Source organism: Rattus norvegicus, chromosome 1 (assembly GCF_021556685.1).
Source record: "Rattus norvegicus strain SHRSP/BbbUtx chromosome 1, alternate assembly SHRSP_T2T, whole genome shotgun sequence".
Classification (NCBI taxonomy): Eukaryota; Metazoa; Chordata; class Mammalia; order Rodentia; family Muridae; genus Rattus; species Rattus norvegicus.
The window spans coordinates 190,912,718-190,938,151 of NC_141534.1; the positions used below are offsets into that span (position 1 = coordinate 190,912,718).

General features: G+C 46.5%; 1 protein-coding gene across 2 annotated transcripts; it reads left to right on the top strand.

The window, feature by feature from the left end:
- Nucleotides 1-17,537: 17,537 nt before the first annotated feature.
- Aqp8 (aquaporin 8) lies at nt 17,538-23,346 on the top strand. 2 transcript variants are annotated; one of them, NM_019158.3, is given in 6 exon segments: nt 17,538-17,664; nt 17,773-18,026; nt 19,364-19,490; nt 20,346-20,560; nt 21,916-22,050; nt 22,740-23,346. In NM_019158.3, coding segments are annotated over 6 exon segments (792 nt in total). In that variant the 5' UTR covers nt 17,538-17,652; the 3' UTR covers nt 22,789-23,346.
- The last annotated feature ends 2,088 nt before the right edge of the window (nt 23,347-25,434 follow it).

Genomic DNA, 25,434 nt, shown 5'->3' on the forward strand with positions numbered 1-25,434 from the left:
CTCTTATGCCCTGCTTTCACTGTGATGCTCATTAAATAATGATTGTTCTTGAAGTCATCTCTTCACTATGCTGAACCTTTACTCCTAGAACTTTTCCCCAGTTTTTGACCTTGTTTCTGGTGATGACTCTTCTGATTTACAAGTTCTGTTTTGTGTCTCCTGAGGATTGACAGACAGACTCCTTTACGAGAATGTTCACACTCAGGTCACGATAGTGTTCTCGCTCAGGTCACGCCTCCTCTCCATCTTTATAGGATGCTCTCCATGGTCTATTTTAGTGCTGCCAAGCTTCCCCTTACAGGCTGACCTTTGGCCCACTTCGCATTTATTTTGAGGATGGGGTGGTACCCAAGGGGGGCTCCCCTACTCTGAGAAGGGGAGGGAGCAATGAGGAGAGAGATTTGTAAGGGTGGGAATGGGAAAACAGGAGGGAGGGGTGCTGTGATCGGGATGTAAAGTGAATTTTTTAAAAAAGTAAGATTCAGTTTCAACTTTCTTTTATTTATTTATTTTTAAACGGACAGCTCAGCTTTCTGTCACTATATAGGTACCTTTAGCCACTGTCTACAAAGCCAGTAATTTCTATGCATATTCTTGTGTCTAAAAGGACTCATTTAAAAAACTTACCAGCTGTCAAGGAACTGAGTATTATTCATGCTGGCTTTAAATCAAGAATTCCTTGAAATATAATGCATGCCTTATCGTTGCCTGATAGCATGTCGAAGATTTTTTTCTGTTGTTTTAACTCAGGTTGATAGGGTTGTTTGTGTTTTCCCTGGGCAGCATGGAGTTGACAACTACTGTTCTTTTCCCTTCTCTCTCTCTCTCTCTCTCTCTCTCTCTCTCTCTCTCTCTCTCTCTCCCTCCCTCTCTCTCCTTCCCAGTGTAACTGTACTGATGGAACTAAATGGTCTGCAGTGCAAGTTCTAAACCTGAAGAGTTCTAAGGGAAGCAGATTGCAAAATGACCTTTCACCAATTGAAAGGTATCAGGCACTGGCTTTGGGGGCCAACTTGGTCATTTGCAGCTCTACTGTTCACAGGCGCGTGGTCTGGCCACATGGTCCACCCTTTATCTCTTCGAACCTTGACTCTGTCCTGTATCAAATAAAACTAATACTTCTATAACCTGCCTCCTGCAGAGAACTGGTTACGTTAAACGAGGCCATAATCCATTGTGTCTGAGGTTACCCGTTGGCATCCAAGTACTCCCACACACACTTGGGTAATCACTGTGAATCTGTATGTGATCATGTGTGTGCATGTGTGTGTAGAGACCAGACGTCAATGTTGAGTGTATCTTCCTTAGTCCCTCTTCATTTTATCTAAGATTTACTTTCATTTTACGCGTATGAGTGTTTTGTCTGACTGTCCGCATGTGCACCATGTACATGCTGGTACCCAAAGAGGTCAGAAGAGGGGTTGGGACTGGAGTTACATATGGTTGTGAGCCGCCATGTGCATTCTGGGAAACAGACCTCTGCAAGAACAACAAATGCTTATGGCCACTGAGCTGACAGCTCTCCAGCATCTCTGCCTTTATTGAAGCAGGGTTTCTGAGGGGCACTGGGACTTGTTGATTTAAACTAGCTGGCAGATGAGTTCCAAGGTTCCTCTGATCTCTACCTCGGGGATTAGAGGCTGAGCCCAGCTTTATTTTGGTGTTGTTTTTGCTTTTGTTTTTTTAAATAGGGGCACTGGGTGTCAAGCTCTGGCCCTCAAACACTTTGCTGACTGAACCATTGCTCCCTGACTTGTCTAGTTTAGCCTTCAATCCCATTCCACAGTAGCTCTTAAAAAGCTGGCTGCAGACACAGTTACTCAGCCGAACACTTGAGCCTTTGCGCCATCACTCCTTATTGCTGCCTGGAGTCCTGCTCTCCTTGAAAACCAGTATCATTGCATTTCTATTCTTGTTGGAAAAACCTTGGCTCACCTATAGTGACTGCTTCTGCAGTCAGAGGCCACCACACCCCCGTCTGCACTAATTGGGCTTCTGGCTGAGACCCTCCACTCTTTCCTCCTTTCTTGGCCTGAGTTACTGAGGTCCTGGATGGGCTTGTGGATCTTAATTCCCACAGGGGACATCTGCATCTCTGAAAGGATGCTGGAGAATGACTCAGACAGCCAGCATTCCTGAAAGGGTGACAAAGAAGGATGTCTGGACTGTCTGTTGACCTGAGGCAGGTCATTGGTGGTGCCATGAAGTCCAGGGCAGTTTCTCTGAGTATGGCTTTTGCTCTCACCTTCTGCCTCACAAAACAGCCATTTATGTTGACTGTACTGACTATAAACTCCTGAGATAGTTACTCATCCCTTTCCTGGATAGATAGGTGTGCTGAAGGATGACTAACTGTAGCCCTGCCCTTTACCTACAAGCAATGTCGGTGGTCCAGTGCTCTGATGTGTCCTGCCCAAAGGCTCCGAGACATTCCGAAATCTGCAGAGTCATTCGTAGCTTTGGAAGAAAAGTGGAGGCAGAAATCACGGTTTTTCCTTTTTTTCTATTTGCCAAAAGAAATCCCCAACTTGAAGTGACTTAGGAAGGGACCCAAGCAGAATAGATGGCTAGACCCGAGGTACCTGTGGAGCACCAGGCATGCTCTACACACAGCTCTGTCTTCCTCTGAGTAGCTCTATCCTTATGCTCTTCTGCCACAGAGATGATGATGTCTTCTAGCAGCTTCTGGTCTGTACCCTCCCTCTCAGCAGGCCACAGAGAGAGGACACTTTCCATTGACCAGAAATCCCTGAGCCAGTGGGTGTGGCCTGGGAGATGGAATTTCTGGGGAGCAAGGTTCTATGCCTCAAAGGGTTGGGGAAGACATTGTTTTGGGGAACTGAGGGTTGGTGGCAATGGATGGGAGTGCTTCCCAGTCCATGTAGACTGAGGGTGGAGGAAGGGCAGCTTCCCCAAGCAGAGTCAAGACGCTATTATGAAGGGAAGGATGAGTTAGGTCTTAACCAATACCCATCACAGAGCTGGAGCAGGAGAGAGAACGTCAAGAGAAAAGGTGAGACCGCTAAGGATGACAGTCGTTTCTACTGCAGTGGAAGAGACTAGACACAGTTATGAGCAGGCACGGTGGAGCCCACTGTAACCCCCAGGGAGGCTTAGGCAGGGGACTCCCAAGAGTAAGGTTCAGCGTATATGATACAGTGGACTGTTACTGGTCACAAAGGGAATGGAACTATGAGACCCGTGACACGGATGAGCCCTGGGGACGAATTCGATTCCACTTACAGCAGTTGGGTTTGTGTAGACAAAAAGAACTGTGTCTTTCGGGGGCTTGCAGGGGAGAATGGGAAATTGTTTGATGCTATATTAAATGCATTGTATAATTCAGTTTTACAACACGGGATGGTTTGGGGAGATGGATAATGGCGATGGCTGGACAACAGTAAATGTCCTTAATGCCATCAAACATGGCACTTAAAGACAATTAAAATGTCAACCGGCTGTGGTGGCCCACACCTGTAACCACAACCCTTGGGAGGTAAAGTCAGGAGGACCAGAAGTTCAAGACTAACTTTGGTTATGTAGAGAGTTCAAGGCTGGCTTGGACTACATGTGGCCCTATCTCAAAAAATACATACACAAAAGCTGGCAAGATGACTCAGTGGTTTAAGGCAATTGACCTCCACTGACCTCCACTGACCTCCACACGCATGCAACAGTACACTCAAGCATGTGGACGCAGCCACACCAACAAACCATTAATTAATTAGTTAGTTAATTAATTAAAACTTAAACACACAGAGACAAAGCAATAAATATTTTTTCACCAGTATTCTAGTTTACTCCTTTAATCTCAAAATGTGAGAGGTAGAGACAGAAGGATCTGTGAGTTGCAGGTCAGCCAGAGTCACATAGTGAGTACTAGGCTGGCCTGGGCTACAGAGTAAAACTCTTTTCCAACCAACCAACCAACCAACCAACCAACCAACCAACCAACCAACCAGCCAGCCAGCCAACCAACCAACCAACCAACCAACCAACCAACCAACAAACCAACCAGCCAGCCAACCAACCAACCAGCCAACCAACCAGTCAACCAACCAGCTAATCAATCAATCAATCATCAACAAATAAGTTAAAAAGATGAATTTTTTATTAAATAATGACAAAATAGATACGCCATTCTAAGTGGGCCTGGGAAGAAGGGCTCCTTTTTGTCCTATGTCTTTAAGAAAATGTTAACCTCATCTCTCCTCAAGATCTACAATCAGAAGAGGCCAATGAGCACGGGATGGACGTGGCAGAGTAGCTTAGATCTTCTGGCCCCATCGTCCAGCAAGAATAATTTCTGTGTGAACAGTGGGATCGTCATTGGCAAATGACGAGGTCATTCCCTGGATGCTGGGATCTGTGTAGGGACGTCAGAGAGAGATTTAGTCATTGGCCTATGGATATCAGAAAGAGAAGCCTTCGGCAAGAAGCACCTCTCTATATCCTAGACTAGTATTTTACTGCAGGCAATGAAGTAAGTGCGCGCATGCGCATGCGCACGTGTGCGTCTAGTCCTGGGATCCCAGGATCTATTTGTATGTTAGGCAAAAGCTCTACCATCAAGTTTTATCCACGTTCTTTAATAAGTGGTTTTATTAATTTTTTTTCAAGATATAATCTCACTCTGTAGTCCTGGGTGGAACTCACTATGTAGACAAGGCTAGCCTTCATTTCCTAGAGAAGAGATCTGTCTGCTTCTGCCTCTGGCGTGCTGGGGCAAAAGGTGTGTATCAGCACACCTGCCTCCCGCCTTATCCCCATTCTTTTGGTTGACCGTTTTCAAAGCTTTTGTAAGTGGGAGATACTGCTGGTATCTTGTTGAAAGACACCAGAGTAGCCACTGAACATCCTACCATGCATAGGCAGGTCTCCCACAATAAACAGTTGTCCCTTCCCAAATGTGAATAGCACACACGTTCACACGCCCACAAACACTCACACCCTCACCTATACCCTCCTAGGTACCTTCCTAGTCTTTGTTAATTTTCAATGAATCATAGGAAGTTTATAGCATAAAGACACACTCCTAAAGTTAACCTGTTGCATAATGCCCTTTAAGGTTAAGGGCCAGGCAATCAATGTGTTATGTATTTGGTTCTTCGTTGGGGCTCCACTTAGGGCACTGGGAGGTGGAGGAGGGAGGGAGGAGCACGAGGAGGCACCTATGAACATTTCCTCATCAAGATGCAGATGCAGATCTGACGAGTTTAACACACAACAGACTTTCTGGAGATTGTCGGGAGCATTAGATGTAGGGAAAGGGTGTGTGTGTGTGTGTGTGTGTGTGTGTGTGTGTGTGTGTGTGTGTGTTGAATATGATGATATGGTTTTGTTTTTAAATAACCATACAAATACTTGACATTTCTGTGATTCTGGAAAAGCACCACCGCTTGAGGATGCTACAATTGGACACATTTGATCAGAAATTCAAATTTCCATTTAATTGTCCATGACTCTCTGTCTAAAAAAGGCAAAAAAAATCAGAAAAATAGAAACAAAACCAGAAGAGTGTAATTGTTTTATTTTGTTTATGCTCCTCCTCTCTGTTTGTTTTGCGTTTTTGAGACATGACTGGCTTCAGACTCCTCACCCTCCCACATTAACGCTGGGATGGCCGGGTGCTTCTCTACACTCAGCTTTCTCTGCTGCCATGCAGTGCTTTGCAGAGTCAGCCTCTGTGTGGACGAGCCAAGCTCAGGACTTTCGCTTTCCTTGTGTGTGTGTGGTGCACATTTACTTTCAAAGGTTGTGTGTGGGCATGTGCTCTGGCATGTATGCAGACGTCAGAGGGTGACTTGTGGGGATCAGTTCTCTCCATCTACCGCGAGGTCCTAAGGCCAAGCTGTTAGGCTTGTTGGCCAGTGCCTTTATCTAATGAGCCTTCTCACCAGCCCCAGTGTGGGTTTTGTCATTATTTTCCTTCTAGGCTTTCTTTCCTGTAGCTCAGGTTGGCATTGAAATTGTTATGGAGCCAAGGCTGGCCTTGAACTTACGATCCTCCTGTCTCCACTTCCCAAGAGCTGGGGTTATAGACATGGACCTGTCTCAATTTTAAAGTTTTTGAGACAGGGTCTCACTATGTGGCCCTAACTTGCTATGTAGACCAGAACTGGAACTCAGAGATCCACCTGCCTCTGCCTCCTGAGTGCTAATATTAAAGGTATGTGCCACTGTGCCCAGCTCAACTTTAACTATTTATTATTTATTTATTTATTTATTTATTTATTATTGATTGATTGATGGATTGATTGATTGTTGCAACAGGGTCTCATGTGGCCCAGGCTGGCCTTGAATTTACTGTGTAGCTCAGAATGACCATGCTCTTATAGTCCTATTTCTGCCTCCCAAGTACTGGGCTTATAGGCAACCACCACCTCACCCAGCTTTTATACACAGCAATGATTCTTAAATGCAGGGAGCCTTTTCTCCTTTCAGTTTAAAAACAAGCCTAGGACTGGGGAGAAGTATCAATGGTAAAGTGCTTGCTAGAGTTCAGATCTTCTGAATAAGCATATGAAGTCAGAAAGGTGTGGCAGCCACCTGTAATCCCAGCAGTGTGGCGACAAGACAGGGAGTACCCTGGGCAAGCCGGATAGATAGACTAACCAATCAGCAAATTGTGTGCTCAGTTGAGAGACCTCACCTCATTAAAAAAAAGTGAGAGTGATGGAGGAAGACAGCCAATGTTAACTTTGGGATTCTCTCTCTCTCTCCCTCCCTCCCTCCTTCCCTCCCTCCCCTCTCCCTCCCTTTCTTTTCCTCTCCTCTCCTTCTCCTCCTCCTCCTTCTTCTCTCTCTCTCCCCCTCTGTCCCTCCCCCTCCCTCTCTCTTCCTCTCCTCTCCTCCTCCTCCTCTTCCTCTTCCTCCTCCTCTCTCTCTCCCCCCTCTCACTCTCTTATTCCCCCACACAGACAGAGACAGAGATACAAACACACATACACACAAAGCATGCAAGCAAACGCCCACACATGCATGCATTCGTGTGTGCACACCACTTACAATACACATGAAGGGGGAAAAAAACCCTAAAAGCTGGGTTTAGTAACACTTGTCTATAATCCCTATATTTGGGAGGTAGAGGCAAAAGGATCAGGAGTTCAAGATCATCCTGTGCTACAAAATGATTTTAAAGCTAGCCCGAACTTACACAAGACCTTATAGCAGAAAACAAAAGAAGACAAACAGCAGCAGCAATGAAGCCTTCCACAGCACACCCCAACCTACGTTAGCCTTTGACAGAGAAAGCCTATGTTATCTACAAAACCCATACACAAGACCTCACAACAGAGTTACTCAACAGATTGGAAACAAAAACTTACAGTGCTTTAAGCCGGTTTTCAATAATTTGCTGGGTCACATTTGCAGCTCCTCGGGATGCTGGTCCACAGGATGGACACGTCAGGAATGTTGTCTCTGCATTGTTCATGAATTTATAGGCTCTTAGTCTACTAATTCTTTTTTATTGAAAAAGCCTGGAACACCAGCCCAGACTCAATTTGTCCTGCCTACCGGATGTGCTGTGGTAAAGGTGGCGTAAACACTGGGGGAATGGTCAACCAATGATGTTCTCAGCTTGAGACTCCATGGGAGCAAGCCCACCCGTGACACTGCCTGGAGGGTCGGAAGCCAGAGGCTGGATATCCCAGACACCTAGGAGAGAACCAAATACAACCAGAAAAAAAAAACAGCCAATGAAATGATTCCTAATGATATTCTGCTATATTTGAAGTCAGGAGCCTAGCATAGCAGTCATCTGTGAGCCTCCACCCAGCAGCTGATGGAAACTGACGCAGGACCCACAGCCAAACATCAGCTGGAGTTGGGAGAATCGTGTGGGAGATGGGGAGGAAGGATTGAAGGAGCCAGAGGGGTCAAGAACACCACCAGAAAACCCAAAGAATCAACTAACCTGGGCTCATAGAGGATCCTCGTCTTCCCACTGGGTTGCCTCATCCAGCCTTAGTATGAGGGGAGGAGCCTAATCTTGTTGCAACTTGATATGCCATGTTTGGTTGATATCCCTGGGAGATCTGGGCTCTTCTGAAGGGAAATGGAGGAGTGGATGGGGGTAGGGGTGTCGGGAGGCACTGGGAGTAGAGGATACCCTGTAGTCAGGATATGATATATGAGAGAAAAAAATTAATTATTCTTTTGAGGGAAAGCTTCAAAACATAACATTTAAATTTTTTTCTTTTCTTTTTTCTTTTTTTTCAGAGCTGGGGACCGAACCCAGGGCCTCGCGCTTGCTAGGCAAGTGCTCTACCACTGAGCTAAATCCCCAACCCCTTTAATTTTTTTCTATTTGTTACCTTTTCTTATCCCTTAGGTTACTAACTAACCTTTTCTTCTATTACTGGGATAAAATATTAAATGGTGCTTTTGAGAAAGAGTGGATTCTGTTTTCTGCAGGACTTGGAGATTACGGAGAAGGAAGAGAACAAAATAAGGTTAGAAGCTGGCAGAGTGGCTCGTACTTGTAATCCTAGCACTTAGGAGACAGAGGCAGGAAAGTCATGAGTTCAAAGCCAGCCAGGGGCTGCAGAGTGAGACCTTCTCTGGGTAAAACAAAGTAAGTGTTTAGGGGCAGCAAAACTGCTTGGACCTGGAGTTCACATTTGATCTTTAGTCAGTTGCAGTCTTTGAACTTTGGCTTACCTTACAGGGGAGACCTGAAGTGTAAATGGGTTGGTGCTTGCCAACCTCTCAGTGCCCAGCCTGGGTCGGGGCTACTGACCATTATCTGGTATTACTATTGATAACAATTTGGTGTCTGCAGTAATAAAAGGTGTAGCAAAGGTTTCTGGTTTTCTACTTTTTTTTGAGGGGTCAAGGAATGGACACCATATACCAGGATGAAACTTGGCGATTCTCCTGAATTAGCCTCTTTATTGTTAGAATTGCAGGCATGAGCCACCACCCCTGGCTTAAGGCTTCTGATCTTAAAAGATAGTTTTTCCACTCTGTTCTTTCCCTACTTACAGCAATACAATATTACCCTCAATGGCTTGAAGACTGAATTCTGAATTGTAGTCTTTAGGGTTATGAATTCATCACTGGGTTTCCACTTAATGTCCAGAAAAACATGACCAAAATAGAAACAATGCATATCTACATTCACACTTGGTTTATTTTTAACTTTTATTAAAGTGTAATGCACACAGAAACCCTGCTGTCTCAGCATCCCCAGTTATCACATACTGAGCACACCCATGGCAGCATCCACACTGTGACACAGTGTCTGTGTGCTTTTGAGCCTGGTGACCTCCCAAAGCTAACAGGATGCCCGGCTCTGCTCACTGCTCGACCCTGCAGCATCTGGGGTATATTCTCTTGTGTCTACCTTCTTTTTCTTCTTTTTGAGATGTGTTTGCTCCTTAACCAACACATGTAGGGTCCACACTTTTCCTCATGCTTCTCTCATCAAAACATTATCATAGTTATGTGCAGTATCTCATATAGGTTCAATAAAGCTGTTAATATTTATTAAGTCTAGTTGGGACTTGGAGAATGAACAGCCTTTTTTTTTTCCAGAGTCAGGGAGCATGTAGGTGGAAGAAACAGTCTGTCTAAAGACTCAAAGGGCGAGTGGAACTCAGGGGCTTTGAGGAACCGACAGGAGTAAGCTGGGTGTAGATAGCCAAGTCCAACTGCGTTCAGAATTGCCACACCCCAGCCGTACCTTATATTTTTCTATGAACATAGAATACACAAGTAACAATATCATCACTGTCTAAATGAATATCCTCCTACATATGGGAGGTTTTGGTTGCATGCATAAGTTTATGTGTATACGTGTATGCAGACAAATGTGGAGGTCCTAGCTTGACACTGGGAGCCTTCCTCCATCAATCCCCCACATACTCACTAAGGCAGGGTCTCTCAGCCGGAGCCAGGGCTAGGCAATGCTTCTCTTCTGCTGGTCGGCTTACTTCAGTGATACACACGTTTTCTGAGAACTGTAGCCAGCAGGGATAAGGGGTCTGGAGATCTGAACTGCGACCCTCACACTTGGGTGGCTAAGTGCTTAGCCACTAGCTGTTACCCCAGTTCATGGGAGTCTTGTTTCTGTAGCTTTCCAAATCTGAAGTTTGTTGGACCTGTGCATATGTGTGTGCACGTATTGGTAAATAGTGAAAGGTTGTGTTTCAGAGTCTGCCTACACCCACTTCCCCCACTGTTTCAGTATCGGTTGGTGCTTGCTTTAGACTCTATCAACCTAACATTGGAAAGGTTATTTATATTGCTTTATTTGACTTACACCCACCCTCATGAAAATATTGCATCGGGGTTGGGGATTTGGCTCAGTGGCAGAGCGCTTGCCTAGGAAGCACAAGGCCCTGGGTTCGGTCCCCAGCTCCGAAAAAAAAAAAAAAAAAAGAACCAAGAAAATATTGCATCTTTATGTTTGCTGACCCTTTGCTTTCTCTTTTCCTTTTCTTGTTTTCCTGTGCTAATGACTGAACCTTGGCATGCCTTCAACCACGGAGCTATTACCTCAAGCCCTGAGTTCTCCCTTTGTAGACATTATCTAACTTGGGTAGCAGGACACAGGAAAAACGAGAATGAAAAAGGAGGAATGGAGTTTCATAATCATACATATGATGTAAGACAAGGTGGTACTCAGATTAGGCCCTTAGCTATAGCTGCCATGGATTAGGCCCTCAGCAATATCACCTCGGCAATGGCTGCCATTTTTATTTCTTTACTGTTATTGGAAAGATGAAGAAGATGATAGGAATGTGGCCCATTATCACCATGTCTTGGTGAGCTGCTGAATGTTCAGCAGATTCCTGGCTGGAAGGAGTTGTGAAATAGCCAACATGCTGGTCATCGATGACTCAGATGACCATAGGTTATTGTGACATGTCCTGATGGCTTCTGTGAGAAAGGGGGTTGCTCAGATTCAAACACATCCTGAAATTTGACGCTGAAAAGAAGACTCATTTCCTGCAGTCAGGTTGCCCCAGGCTCTAAGCCACCACACAGCCTAGACAATCACAGAGCTGTTCCCACAGAGATGAAGCCTGGGTTTTAGGGCACAGATATTCACTTGAGTTTCTGGAATTTTCCACGAATACATAAGTCAGTGCAGACCTGAAACCAGCATGTGTCACTTTGCAAATGGAATCCTGCTTCAGGAACAGATTGTATCTCTGGTGAAGGGGGTGAGGGTTCCATAGGGAATCTTTCCCAGGGGCCCAGAGCTAGAAAGACATACATGGTTACTAAAAAGGCTTCTCAACTTTCATGGTTCACTCAGTGCCTTTCCTCGAAGATTATCTAATAGCTCTACTCACTAAATAGCTGGCTCCATAAGTCTTGTTTATGTGCTGAGAGCTTACTTAGCCATTTTGGGGAAAATGCATGCATATTGAAAAACTAAACATATATTTAAAAGTTAAACATATACATTCTACATATGTATATTAAAATGTTCCCACTCATTTTATTTATTTTATAACTATGACTAAGAAATTAATTTGTGTTCTGAAATAGCACTTTTTGCATATGTGTGTGCAGTATGTATGCATATGTAGGAATGTGCTTGTGTAGATACATGTGGAGGCCAGAGGTTGATACTCTGGATCTTTCTTGCCCACGCTCCACTTCCTTAAGGCATGGTGAGTCTCTTGCTGAGCAGAGCTCGCCTATGGGACTACTGTAGCTGGGGGCTTGCCCAGGGAGCCTCCTGTCCCTGCCTCCCAAGTGTTAGGGTTATAGACAAGCCACCACTTTTGAGGGCACACTTGTATTCTGGGGATCCAAACTTCTAGAGTCCTCTCGCTTGTGTGGAAGTGCTTAATCCTCTGAGCATCTCCACAGCCCACAACATTATTTTTATTTATTTATTTAAGACAGGGTCTCACTATGTATGTGTGTATGCATGCATGTATGTATGTATGCATGTATGTAGTAGGTATGCATGTATATATGTAGTATATATGTAGTATGTATGTATGTATGCATGTATGTATGTATGTATGTATGTAGTCTTGGCTGTCTTGGAACTCTATATGTAGACCATGCTATAGATCAGGATGGCCTTGAAGTCACAGAGAACCTCCTGCCTCTGCTTCCCAAGTGCTGAGATTAAAGGCATGCTCAAACACCACCCAGCTAATTTCTCAGATCAGGCACTGCTGTTCTCATTTTTTGAAACATAATTTTTAACTCTTATTTTTATTATCTACCCAGGCATGTGTGTCGTGTGAGTGTATGCAATGTATATGTGGACGTGGATGCCAGAGGAGGAGTGGGGAAAAGACTCTGGGCTTCTTACAATGGGAACTTACAATGTTCACAGTCTTTCTGTGAGCCTGCAAGAACTCCCTGCCACAGACTGGGCACAAGAGCTGGCACACAATCTGGCGACTGCAGGGTCATTTACCAAGTGTGGAGTTGATCTTCTGGGGTTTGATCTGGCATCGTGGACATGATGTCATCCCAGATCTGCCTCTGGGAAGTTGCAGCTCATGGTCTCTAGATGAACACCCATAGCACCAACACCACATTCTTGAATGAGCAGAAAAGATTTCCATGCAAGAAAAGGTGATGGGGGGTGGGTGTGGGTGTGGGGGTGGGTGTGGGGGTGGGGATGTGCTATCAAATGAAAACTGCCTTTGAACTCCATCAGGAGTAGATCGTAGGCTACAGAGACAGGTACCAGCATCTGACTAGGAATAAAACAAAGGCTTTGGTTATATCAACTAGGGGTGGGAAAGCTGTGACGCCATCTGGAACATTCTATCATCCTAGCCTAGTGTGATCTTTGTGATTTAGGAACCACACTGGTGCTCTGGGATCATCTAGACCCTTGGAAGTTCTCAGGGTGAAATTGTACTGATTGATTAGAGACTTACCACTTGTTCTGGAGCAGTGGGATCCAAACTTGCTCTGAGTTGGGGGAGGGGCTCATCTAGAGGACTAACAGCTAGTTGGCACAGGAGTCAGGAAAGATCTAGTTTGCTATTTGAAGAAGTTGAAGTGGGTCCTAGGAATCCAAGTAAAATGTCAGAGACAGGCATGAGAGCATATGTCTGCTCAACTCTGTGGACCCCTGTGGTATGAGGTGAATCAGGACATAGGATAGAAGGCCTGTATGGCTTGCCAAGGGCTGCAGTTTAAATGTGAAATGCCTCCAGGGCTGTCCTGTATTTGAACACTTGGTCCCCAGATGGTGGAGCTGTTCTGGAAGGTTTTGGAACCTATGGGAGGCAGCGTCTTGAGATTTGAGCCTCTGTCTCCAGTTCTGACCTTGTTCTCTGCTTTTTGATTGCAAAGGCAGTGGGACCAACCACTAAAAATCGGCAGCAACACCTTCTGCACCAAGACAGATGATGCTCTTAAACTGTAAGCTAGGCCCTTCCTCCCTTAAGTCGATCCCTTGTTGGAGATATTGCCAATTGGATTGGCCAGGCAGAGAGCAACCATCCTGTGGTATAGATCACCTAGTGCTCATACACTGCCTGTCTTTGTCTTCCTGTGCCCATAGCTGGATTGTGTTTCTCAGATTCTTCTGTACTCAGGTGAAGCTGTTTAACCAATTTCTGGCCCATCAAGAGTGCCTAGAAGAGAGCCTTATTTCCAGGCCCAGCCTATAGCAACCTCTTACAGAACCCTTTAAGGTCTCTTTCTACGTTTGCTGGAAGATACCCAAGGGCTGCAACATGGGGAGCTCAAAGATGAAAAACATCCTGGTATCCATAGTGACCACTTAGTGGAAAATGCTGTGTGGACAGTTCTGTGAGCAATGAACCCAGTTTTATTATGTTATGACATTGAAGTGTTGGAGGACATATTTGTGATGGCACTTAACCTACTCTCCTAGAAGCCACTGTAATGGCTACTATCTGTTGGGCCTTACCTCAGTCAATTCATTCAACGAGCCTATGGAGAGGGCCCCTTCTGTATATTAAAAGAGGAAACTGGAGTCCATACCAAACTATGCTGTACTGGCTTCTGGTGGTAAAGGAATGGGTGAAAACTAGGTAGGCAAGAAGACCTCATGAGGACTTGCTACGGTGTTATTAGCTGGGAGCCTGGGAGATGGGGAAACAGGATCTTGTCCATGGTGACTGAGGGGGAGGCTAAGGGGCTCAGTGAGGACAGGCCTAATGGCAACTGTATAGTAACTCTCTCCATGTATACAGGTGTGTGTGTGTGTGTGTGTGTGTGTGTGTGTGTGAGAGAGAGAGAGAGAGAGAGAGAGAGAGAGCGAGAGAGAGAGCGAGAGAGAGAGAAGAGCTTTTGTGTGAACAACCTTGTGTGTTATTCCCCATCTTCCACTTTGTTCTTTTGAGACAGAGTCTTTCCTTACTGGATGCTGTACAAACCAGGCTAAGCAGTCCACTGGTATCTGGGGATCCTCTTGCCTCTGCCTCCTGCCCTGCCTCTTCATCCGTGTGGTAGGAACTCTGGAATTAGGATTTGCTGGACCACCTCAGGTTTTATGTGAATTCTGGACATTCAAATTCTGGGGATCAAACACGTTTCATGCTTATGGAGCAAGGACTTTACCCACTGATCCGTCTCCCCATTTCTAGTTTGAATGGAAACAGGAAGTGGTGCTGATCTTGGCAGAGACAGAGAGAATTGTTCTGGAAGCTCTGTTGGGAGGACGTGTGGTGACTATCTTATCTTGTGCTCACAGGGACTGAAGAAGCATACTGTACACCGTGATGCTGGGGTAGAAGGAGGCAGGACACAGGACAAGATAAGAAGATAAGCAGCGTGAAAGCAGGGCCGAACCCTTTGGCCATACAAAGATGGGTAGGGGAGGCCTGTGTCCCTGCTCTGGTTTGCAAGGCAGTCAATTGTCCGGGTGTATCTACTTCTGCCTGGAGTGTATACTTTTAATCTGCACCAGTGTGCTCAAGGTCTTTAGTCTCTTTGTGTCTCCTTTAATCATCTGAAAGTAAAGACAATGAATAACAGGGCTAATCTCAGGGCTGTTGGGAAGAGAGTCAGCCTGATGGTGGGACTGGATGCATATGTTGTGCACTCTTGGTGAGTGCTAGAGCTGATCATTAAACTCCAAGCCTTAATATTAGTCCTCTACTCCACACACACAGTCAGACCAGAGCTCCGTACACACAGTCAGATCAGAGCTCCGTACACACAATCTGACCAGCGCTCTCGGCCTAGCAGAACCCCAAAACTCAAACTCAAGGGTTAGAATAGTGATGGACTCAAGCAGCTATTTAAATATTTGTGACAAGAAGAGACACCATCTCTCTCTCCTCCCTCCCTCCTTTTTTCCCTCCCTCTCTCCCATCTCTCTCTGTCTCTCCTGTCCTGATAAGTCTCTTGAAAGCTAATGGAGCATAGTTGAGCTTATAGAGTCTTTTCTCCCAATAGTGGCAAAGTGTACACAACAGAAAACGGAACACTTTAACTGTTGTAAGTGCACAGTTTAGTGGCATTAAATATCCTCCACTGTTTGTTACCTGTCTCTACCATTCATCTCGAGAATGTTCTCATCTCCTCAACAAAAACTCGCTCTACTTCAGGCTCCGGAAACCACTAATTAAAAAAACCCAAACATGTTTGTTTGTTTGTTTAGAGAGGAAAAGAGAAAGAGAGAGAGAGAGAGAGAGAGAGAGAGACAGAGACAGAGACACAGAGACAGAGAGAGACACAGAAAGTGTCTGGAGGTCAAAGGACAACTTGCAGGGGTCGGTTTTCCCCTTCTACCACACAGGTAAGTCTTGGAGATCAAATTCAGTTATCAAGCTTGAAGAAAAACTATTTTTACCCACTAGGTCATCTTGCTGCACTCCCCCTCCTCTGTTCCTACTTTAAAAAACAAAATTAAGACAAGATCTCATATATCCAGGCTGGCACTAAGCTTTCTGTGAAGCTAAGGGTGACTCTGACTCCTCCTGCACTCACCTCCCACCTGCTAGAATCACAGTCGTGGATCACCACATCAGGTTCTGCGTGGTGCTGAGGAGAGGGTCGAACTCAGGGTTTAGTGTCCGAAACATGCATCCCACCAACTGAGCTCCATCCTGACCCCATCCTTCTTGTTTATAAACCCTCCTGTTTGGGTATCTTATATAAGTCGAATTACACTGTCCATTTGTGACATTTCACTGTTTTTATGATCTTAGGTTTTATCATCTTGAAAAAGAGCTTTCTCTTCTGTGGCATGCTGTAGAGATAGTACCCGCCTCCTGGTGAACGTGAGGCAAGGTATACAAGGCTCTTAGCCAGCTGCTGGCACACACAGGTGTGCAGTGTAACACCCAAGTGTGTATGGTAAGGCCGGTGGACATCAGTACATATGCAGTGTTGTACGTGGGTATCTATGTGGATATTACAGATCTGAGGAGAAGTGGTGTAGCGCAGACGGTGAGGGTTTCCTCACGGAAAGTGTTACCGCTCTGAAGGGAAAGGTTTCCTGGCAGTGGGAGCCAAGGAACACCACAAAGCCGTACCGCATAACAAATTTCATAGGAGAGATTTATTGGGAGGGAAAAACCCAGGAGGGTGACTGCCTCTGCTCAGACAAGAAGCAGCAGAGAGCCGAGCTTTGTACTGGGCTTCGGGGAGGCCGGGAGGGTAGAATTTTCCAGGGGTGGGGGTGGGGTGGGAGTGGAGGTGGGGGTAGGGGTGGGACAGAACTTTCCAGGGTAGAAATTTCCAGGGTGGGGATTCGTGGACTTCAACTCCTGATCTTGGGCTTTTTACTCTGTAGGGCAAAGATGGACCGCCTGAGTGGCGATTATAGCAGAGTTTTCTGTGAGTGGAACCAGGCGGTTGGAGAGCCTCAGGGGCAAGGCCTGGCCACTTGCATGTGTGAGGGGCTTACGGGTATATTCTGAATTAACGGACTCTGGCACTTTACTGTATCTGGAGCTACCTTGAGCACTTTTCATTTCTTCACTCACTGAAGTCTTGTAAGGTGCCGTGACATTAGCTCAGTCGCTGAAACAGTGAAAGTGGAGCGAGCTCAGTGGCACTCAGTTACGTGGTTAGCTCCTGGCTTGTACAAGCTCACCTCGGATGTCAGTGCAAGGAGGATGAGCGGAGGGGTGCATCTCACTGGTGGTTCCCTGGCTTTGAGTAGATGAGACTGTAGGTCTCACCCATCCCCACTCCACTAACTTTACCATACACAACAGTGCCACATTGTCTCTACTGCCTCAGACCCTCAGCAGCCATCACACACTTGCTGGGCCGGGTGAACAGGGTGGGAAGGAGGCCCACGAGGACTGTGGACTGACAATGGTAGAGGAGCTGGCTGTTACTACTGAGTGTTTCTTCTGGGGGCCCTCCTCATGTCTGGGCACATGTGCTGACCACCTTTGGACCTTGGAGAGATGAGGCACTGTGAAGGGGGCCTGGTGTACGCTCCGCACGTGATGCAAGCAGGCCACGCCTTTCCTGTCCCTGGCACTAAGCCCAGCAATCATTGATCCCACGTGGTCCTTGCCCTGTTGAGATTAGAAAAAAAAAGTTTACTCTTCTAGGCCACCTCCCAACCAGGCTTTATTGCTTTCTGGACACCTTTGGTGAACGTCCCCAGTCCTTTAAAAGCGCAGAGTCTAGCGGACCAGTCTGAGTTCTGGAGTTAAGTGAGCACATCTCCTTCAGCTGGTGCAGCTCCTGGAGCTCTGACTCCCACCTTCCGGAGCAGATATGTCTGGGGAGGTAAGTCTGTTACCTGGGCAAAAGCACTAAGGATGTGTTCAAGGCCGGGGATGGGGGTTTCTGTTTGGGAACCTCTGCTACCCGTGTTTCCTGTCTTTCTCCCTACGGCAGACGCCGATGTGTAGTATGGACCTACGTGAGATCAAGGGGAAGGAGACCAACATGGCTGACAGTTACCATGGCATGTCCTGGTATGAGCAGTACATACAACCGTGTGTGGTGGAACTTTTGGGCTCCGCTCTCTTCATCTTCATTGGGTGTCTATCGGTCATCGAGAACAGTCCGAATACTGGGCTCCTGCAGCCTGCCCTGGCTCATGGGCTGGCCTTGGGGCTCATCATTGCTACCTTGGGGAACATCAGGTGAGACCAGATCTCAGCATTTAGCCTAGCGCCGATTTGGGGAACTCTTGGGCACCCACTTACGGCCTTACAAGTGTGGGAGTGGGGTCATCTAGCTCTGCAGCTTGTGAAGCCTATTGCATAGGAATCATGCTTTTACTGTATTTTAAAGTTAGTTTTCGAGCCAACACACACCTATTGCCAGCCATGCCTCTGCCCTATCCTGAGCATGCTACTCTACTCTAGTGAGAAACGTAAGAAATAGGTTCTGTTATTTCCCGTTTTATATTTGCAAAAGAGGAAAGTCCACACCACCGATATGAGGTATTTGCTAGAAGGTGGTGGAGCCAGGAGTCAAATTCAGGCTGTCTGACTATAGTGCCCAAAGCCAAGTGTCTCGGGGAGAAAGGATCGGGGGTGGGGGGGGGTGGTGCTCAGTACTCACTACTGTTGCTGTTGCTCTTTGGAAGTGAATTAGAAAAAGCAAAGCCCCAAGTTTGTTTATCCACTGGGGTACACAGGGGCTTCATCCTGACAAGAGGTTTTTTCTTTCTTTCTTTCTTTTTTAAAGCAGAAACGTGACCCTTGGTGTTTAATCTGGGGAGGAGCTCAGTAGAGCGGGTTGAGGGAAGGTGGGCTGTTTCCTAGCAGAGTCAACTGTAATGGTGGATATCCCGCTTGGAACATCTGACTCGGGGAACTGGGATAGAGCTGTTTTCTATCTCACTCTAAATCAGATCTGAGTGAGGACAGAGAACTCACTGTTCTCTAGAAAGAAACAATGGACACTTTATTATCTCTTTAAATGGCCAAGGCGGGCTGTGAGTGGGATGAAAGGCACATGACCTTCTATCTAGGTAGGCCTGGTGGCTTCCTGGCTGGGTGACCAAGGCGAGCCTCTGAGCTTGTATTTAGTTGCGTGATGTAGAAGAAGACACCATGTGGGCTTCGGTGAAGCCCGGAGTATTGACTAGCAGACAGAAATGCCTGCTGAACATGCACCAGCATGTTGGGTTGCACTCTGCTGTGTGGACTGTAGATGGCACTCGGGCCACATTTCTGAAGGGCCAGAGCAAGCTCTGAGGAGTCAGAATAAACCATGGATGTTTCCTTATGCGTTTGTCTCTAAGGCCACCTAGGGCCCGGGTTTAGGGCCTGCTCCACCTATCCCCAGATCTCTCTGTGCCTCTTCCTCCAACACATGGAAGAATGGGAGAGATTTGCTTATGACAGAGATGGCGCTGGCTCCAGCCTATAGGCTGAGCTTGGGGGACAGGTTGACATACATGCTCTCAAGGGACATCCCTGTGTGAGCCCTGGACAGTGACCTCATGGCTTCCTTCTTTTCTTGGTTGTAGCGGTGGACACTTCAACCCTGCTGTGTCGCTGGCAGTCACACTGGTTGGAGGCCTCAAGACCATGCTGCTAATTCCCTACTGGGTCTCCCAGCTGTTTGGGGGAATGATCGGAGCTGCCCTGGCTAAGGTGGGTGATCCCTGCTGTGACTGATGGAGTCCCCTTCCCCCTCTCTTCCCTTGAGTTGATACTCCATGCTTGAAATCTTTGAAATCTTTCTATCAATCAAAAAGGCTAGTTCCTGGGCCAAGGAGATGCCCCAGCAGTTAAGAGCACTGGCTGCTCCTCCAGAGGACCTGGGTTCAATTCTCAGCACCCACATAGCACCTCACAACCATATGTAACTCCAGTCCGAGGGAATTTAACACTCTTTTCTGGCTTTTGTAGTTACTAGACATGCACGTGGTGCACAGGCATACATGAACACAAAACATTCATATATATATATGTATATTCGTGACTTTTTTTTTAAAAAGCAAGTTCTTTGGGACTTCAGCATGGCAGAGAAATGCTCTACCATAAAACTTCATCCCCTGACTGGGCCAAAGATTTCCATAGCTCTATATATAATTCCATGGGCTCCTTCCTCTGTCCCTCCTTGACCCCACCCTTTCTATTCTTCCCTTCTCCCCTCTTAGGACTCCCACCAGCTCCTGCTTCCCTGAGGCTGACTCAGTTTCAACTCCTCACTCTTTTTCCTCAAGGCCTACAGGTCCAGAAATGTCTCTTCACTTTCTGGAGCCTGTGGCAAGCTAGTTTTGTCCTCTTTTTCTCACGAGGGTTATTTAAGTGTCATAGGGCACAGCACTCATTATCCTCCGTTTTCAGGTGTGCAAATCAAGCTTTGAGGAAGTCTTGTAGCTTCTCGGTCATACACATGAAAAGGGGAGACACTGGGAAATGTCCAACTGCAGATGGGTTGGGCATGACCTCTGTCCGGCTCCCAGCTTCTCTTTCCTAGGCTGAGTGGCTTTTTCTCCACAGGTGGTGAGTCCAGAGGAAAGGTTCTGGAATGCGTCTGGGGCAGCCTTTGCCATAGTCCAGGAGCAGGAGCAGGTGGCAGAAGCCCTGGGGGTAGAGATCGTTATGACGATGCTGTTGGTATTGGCTGTATGTATGGGTGCCGTCAATGAGAAGACAATGGGTCCCCTAGCCCCATTCTCCATTGGTTTCTCTGTCATTGTGGATATCCTGGCAGGGTAAGTATCCCTCAGAAGGGTGATGGCCCTGCCCTGTGGTAAATGGAGATAGTGGGCTGCCTTTGGGCAGGCAACAGGCAATGGTGGGTAGGCGGTATTGGGCAGTGCTAGGTGATTTTTGGCTAGAGAATATGGTCCACCCTTCTACTTCATTCAGAGCTAAGTCAGAGGTCTGGGTGAAAATTCCTGATTTCTGTAATGGAAATAAAGCGTTCCCTCAGTGTGTTGCCTCTGTCTCACAAAAAATTATCTCAACCCCGGTCTCTTTTATTTTGAACCTCTTGTTAGTTTTGGGAAAGCATCAAGGAGACAAAGTTTGCTCAGGAACTCTTTCTCCCTTGTACAGGTAGTCAAACTGTGGTTCAGAAAGGCAAGAAATGACTTAGGGTCATTGAGAGTCTAAGGTGACAAACCTGGGACAATCACCCACATTTGCTGGAATGTAAGAGGTCACTTTCAAAAGTTCAGTTCCTTCTTACTTGGACACAGAACCAAACCTTTCTCAGGGTCCAGGGCTCTTTGTTGCCTTGAATTGCCTGGGAATGAGGTAGCGCAGTGGTGATTTGCTGCCCCCTAGTGGCATGTGCTTCACTTACACGTGTGCTCCCCCACCTGGACGGGCTTCTGGACACAGAACCCACTGAAGGTTAGCGAACCCAGCCTGAAGGTACTGGGTCTGCAGACAGAACCCAGAGCTTGAGGTGTGCCTTGGAAATGAGTTCCCACTGGTGAGCCCATGGAACATGCCTCCTTTGGTATGCCTGGGAAACAGATCCTTTCTGGAGGTAGGTCCCAGGACTGTGGCATGAGGTCCTCAGTGTGCCAGACACACTTTAGTAACCATCATGGCGTGCACATTTTGCCATTTGTTCCTGGCTATGGCCTATGAAATGAACACTTTCATTTCAGTGGATATACAGAGAGGTTAGACAAAGGTTACAGAGTAGAACTGCCTGGGCTGGACTTTGAATGTAGGTCAACTGGACTCCAAAATGGGTGGCGTTCCTTGGACTTTGCTTTATAGACTTTGGAAAGGAACATGTTTCATTTCCCCCCTCCTATCATGACTAAGCAGGTGCTTTTGCTGACCATTTGTTCTAGGTGTGTGTGTGTGTGTGTGTGTGTGTGTGTGTGTGTGTGTGTGTGTGTGTGTCTGACATGATGGTCCTGTAGCAACCATCCTTTGTCGCCTAGAGCTAAGGCCATTTCACAGCCTCTGGGACCCACCCAGGAGCCCTGGTATGGGAGTTTAGAGAGGATGTCTGGTTGGTGCTGTCTTTAGGCCTGGTTAAGGACATGGATTTGAGGCAGGACCTTCTGAGATGCTGGTGAACTAGGTATCTATGTGTCTGCAGTGGTGGGATCTCTGGAGCCTGCATGAACCCTGCTCGTGCCTTTGGACCTGCTGTGATGGCTGGCTACTGGGACTTCCATTGGATCTACTGGCTGGGCCCACTCCTGGCTGGCCTCTTTGTGGGACTGCTCATTAGGTAGGAGGGTGACAGAGAGTCTACAGCTACTAGATTGGCACTCCCTTAAACTTGGAAGAGAATGGGAATCTTCAGAGGGAACTATGCTACCTCTGCCTAGGACCTATGGCTCTAAGTGACAGAAATCCACTTTACTTGGGGGTGGGGGGGGTAACTGGCACTTAGGATTGAAGTGTTCATGGGTGGCACTGGCTCCAAGTAGTACTCAAATGTGTTCCTAAGGACTTGGGATATCCCTATAGGTGGGTTTCATGCTTAGATTGGCTTTAAAAATATTCTTTATCTAAATTTTTTCTATAATATATTTAGATCATATTCTGTCTCCTTGGGACATCAGCTCCTCCCAGACCCTCCCCATCTTCCCTCAGCTGTGTCTGAGAGGGCTGAATCTGGGCTAGATGTGTAACCTTCTTGTATCATTGCCCACTACAGTCTAGAGGCTTCAGGCAATGCCCGGAGCCTGGTGTAAAACACCACTAATTGCTCTGTTGCTGATTTCTGAATGGCTACCATACATATTCTTCAGGACAAGATATGTGTAGGACCACAGAGGAAACTGTCCACTGCCTGAGGGGACTGAACTCAGGAAGCCACCTGTTTAAAGAGTTCTGGGCTTGGAGATTTGTAATGGGAAGCTGGGTCTTTCTTCTGGGGGAATGGAGACCTCACAGGGCAATTTTTTTTTTTAGGCTCTTCATTGGAGATGAGAAAACCCGCCTGATTCTAAAGTCGAGGTGAAGAACTGCTGGCAGCATCCCCACTGCCTGGAGTCCTCAGCTGTTTGTCCTGAGTTGAGGACAGGACAATTCCATTATTTTCTGCAGGACCTGAGCTCAGAGGAGCCACTCTGACAGCAGCAGACCTTGGCCTGGCTTCCCAGGCAGGCAGGCAGCTGCTGCTGTCCTGCTGCTGTTCCTGCTCCTGGAACCTGGAACTCCTTTGTGCCCATGGACTGGGCTTGGGGCCCAGCCTAAAGACAGGTAGAGACCACATAGAAAAGGAGGACAGGTCTCTGTTCTTGAGAAAGGGCAGGGCATGGGAGAGCCGAGCAGGTGGAGCATGCAGTTGCTAATGCACACTGTTCATTTTTCCAGCCCTCTTTCTTTTTTACTGTGTTGGGTTTGGAACCCAGTCCATGCGTACTAGGTGAGCACTTTGCTACTGAGCCTCCTGCTCTCCCCACCCTCTTTCCTCTTGGTTACACTGTTACAGAAGGGCTTTCAGGAGCCCAAAGATCTCCTTGCCTCCCCAGCTGCCAATCTGACTTTGTAATAAATGGCTTAGTGTTTCCTGCCAGGTGTCTGTTGACTTTTGTCTTTTAAGATGTGGGCATTGATGGGGAGGAAATAAGAGTCTGCCTGGAGAGGCTGGCTCCTACAGCCAATGTAGGTACATCTATGATCCCTCTCCCAGTCTGTCTGCACTCAGGCAGACCCACTGTGGCATTCAGCCTGGAGCACAGTATTCATTTACTTACACTCTAGTCAGAAGACCCTGCTGAAAATGCAATGTAAAGCCCAGGGCCTTGATGAACATCCAGTACTATCTGGATATGGACCAATCCATTCATTGCACTCCAGATGGGTATGAGGTGGGGGTGGAGCAAAGACGCAGGAATTCTCCATGGAAGGAGAACAGCAGCAGACAACACAGACTAGTGAGCCAGTGGCATGTGGGTGAGAGATGTGAACAGAATGAGGAAGGGATAAGAAGGCACAGTAGTATCACATCTTCCAAGTAGAACATATAACTTCTCTAAGAACCATGGGGCATGGGTTTGATTCCCAGCACCCACATGGTGGCCCATGACTGACTGTAATTCCAGTCTCCAGTGTATCTGGTTGCCCACTCTGGCTTCCTGGGCATTGCATGCACATGGTGCACAGCCCTAAATGCAGGCAAAATACTCACACACATGACCCAAGAACACATCAAAAAGATCATCCACCTCGGTCAAGCTGGTTTCACACTAGAGATGCAGGGTTGGTTCAACATACAAAAATAAATAAAAATCCACCACATAAACAGCCCTAAAAGAAAAAACCCACACGATCATCTCATTAAATTCAGGAAAAGCCTTTGACAAAATCCAATATTCCTTCACGATAAAAGTCCTGGAGAGACTAGGGATACAAGGGACATATCTCAAATAATAAAGGTGACTTACAGTAAGCCCACAGCCAATATTAACCTAAATTAATACAATCAGTAATCACCCCTATATACAGAAGACAGACTGTGAAAGAAGTCAGCAAAACAGTACTATCTTACAATAAGCTAAAGATTTCCCCTTGGGATAAGTCTAACCAAGAAGGAGAAGGACTTGTATAATAAAAACTTGAAGAATAGAAGAAGATATCAGAAGATCAAAAGATCTGTGCTCATGGATAAACAGGGATAATTCAGTGAAAATAGCCATCCTGCCAAAAGTGGTCTCCGGGTTCAATGCAATCCCCATCAAGACCAATGCAATTCTTCACAGTAATTGAAAAGAAGTGTAAGCTTTATATGAAAACACACACACACACACACACACACACACACACACACACACACACACACAAAATCCAAGATAGCTAAAACAATCCCCAATGACAAAAGAACTGTGGGAAGTGCCCAACATAAAACCAGATACCCCAATCTGTCAGAAGAGAAAATGGGGAATAGGTTTAATTCGTTGACATAGGAAACGATTTTCTGAACAGGGCACTGATAGCACAGGCACCAGGAACAACAATTAATAAGCGGGACCTCGTAAAACTGAAAGGCTTCTGTATAGCAAAGGACACCATAATTTGGAAAAGGCAGCAGGCTACAGAATGGGGAAGATATTTACTAGTTACCCGCCCAACAGAGGGTTAGTATCTAAAGTATATAAAGACCTACAAAAACTAGACGTCAAGAAAACAGATATCCCACTTTAAAAATGAGGCACAAGACTAAGCAGTGTTCTCAGCAGATGAAACACAAGTGGCTGAAAGCACCTTAAGAGATGGCCAACATCATCAGGGAAATGAAATCAAAACTACTTTGAGAGTTTTATATTGCATGAGTCAGAATGGCCCAGATCAATGAAACAAATGATAGTACATGGTGGCAAGGATGTGGAGAAAGGGGAACACTCATCCATTGCTGATGGGAGTGCAAACATATACAACCATTATGGAAATGAGTGTGGCAGTTCCTTAGGAGGCTGGAAATAGCCTTATCTCAATGTTCAGCTATACCACTCTTGGGCGTGTGCACAAAGGACTCTACACCCTACTACAGGGACCCTTGCTCATGTGTGTTCACTGCTGCTCTATTTATGATTGTCAGAGATTAGAAACAGCCTAGATGCCCATGAAGGAATAATGAAAGTGTGGTACATTTATACATGGAATA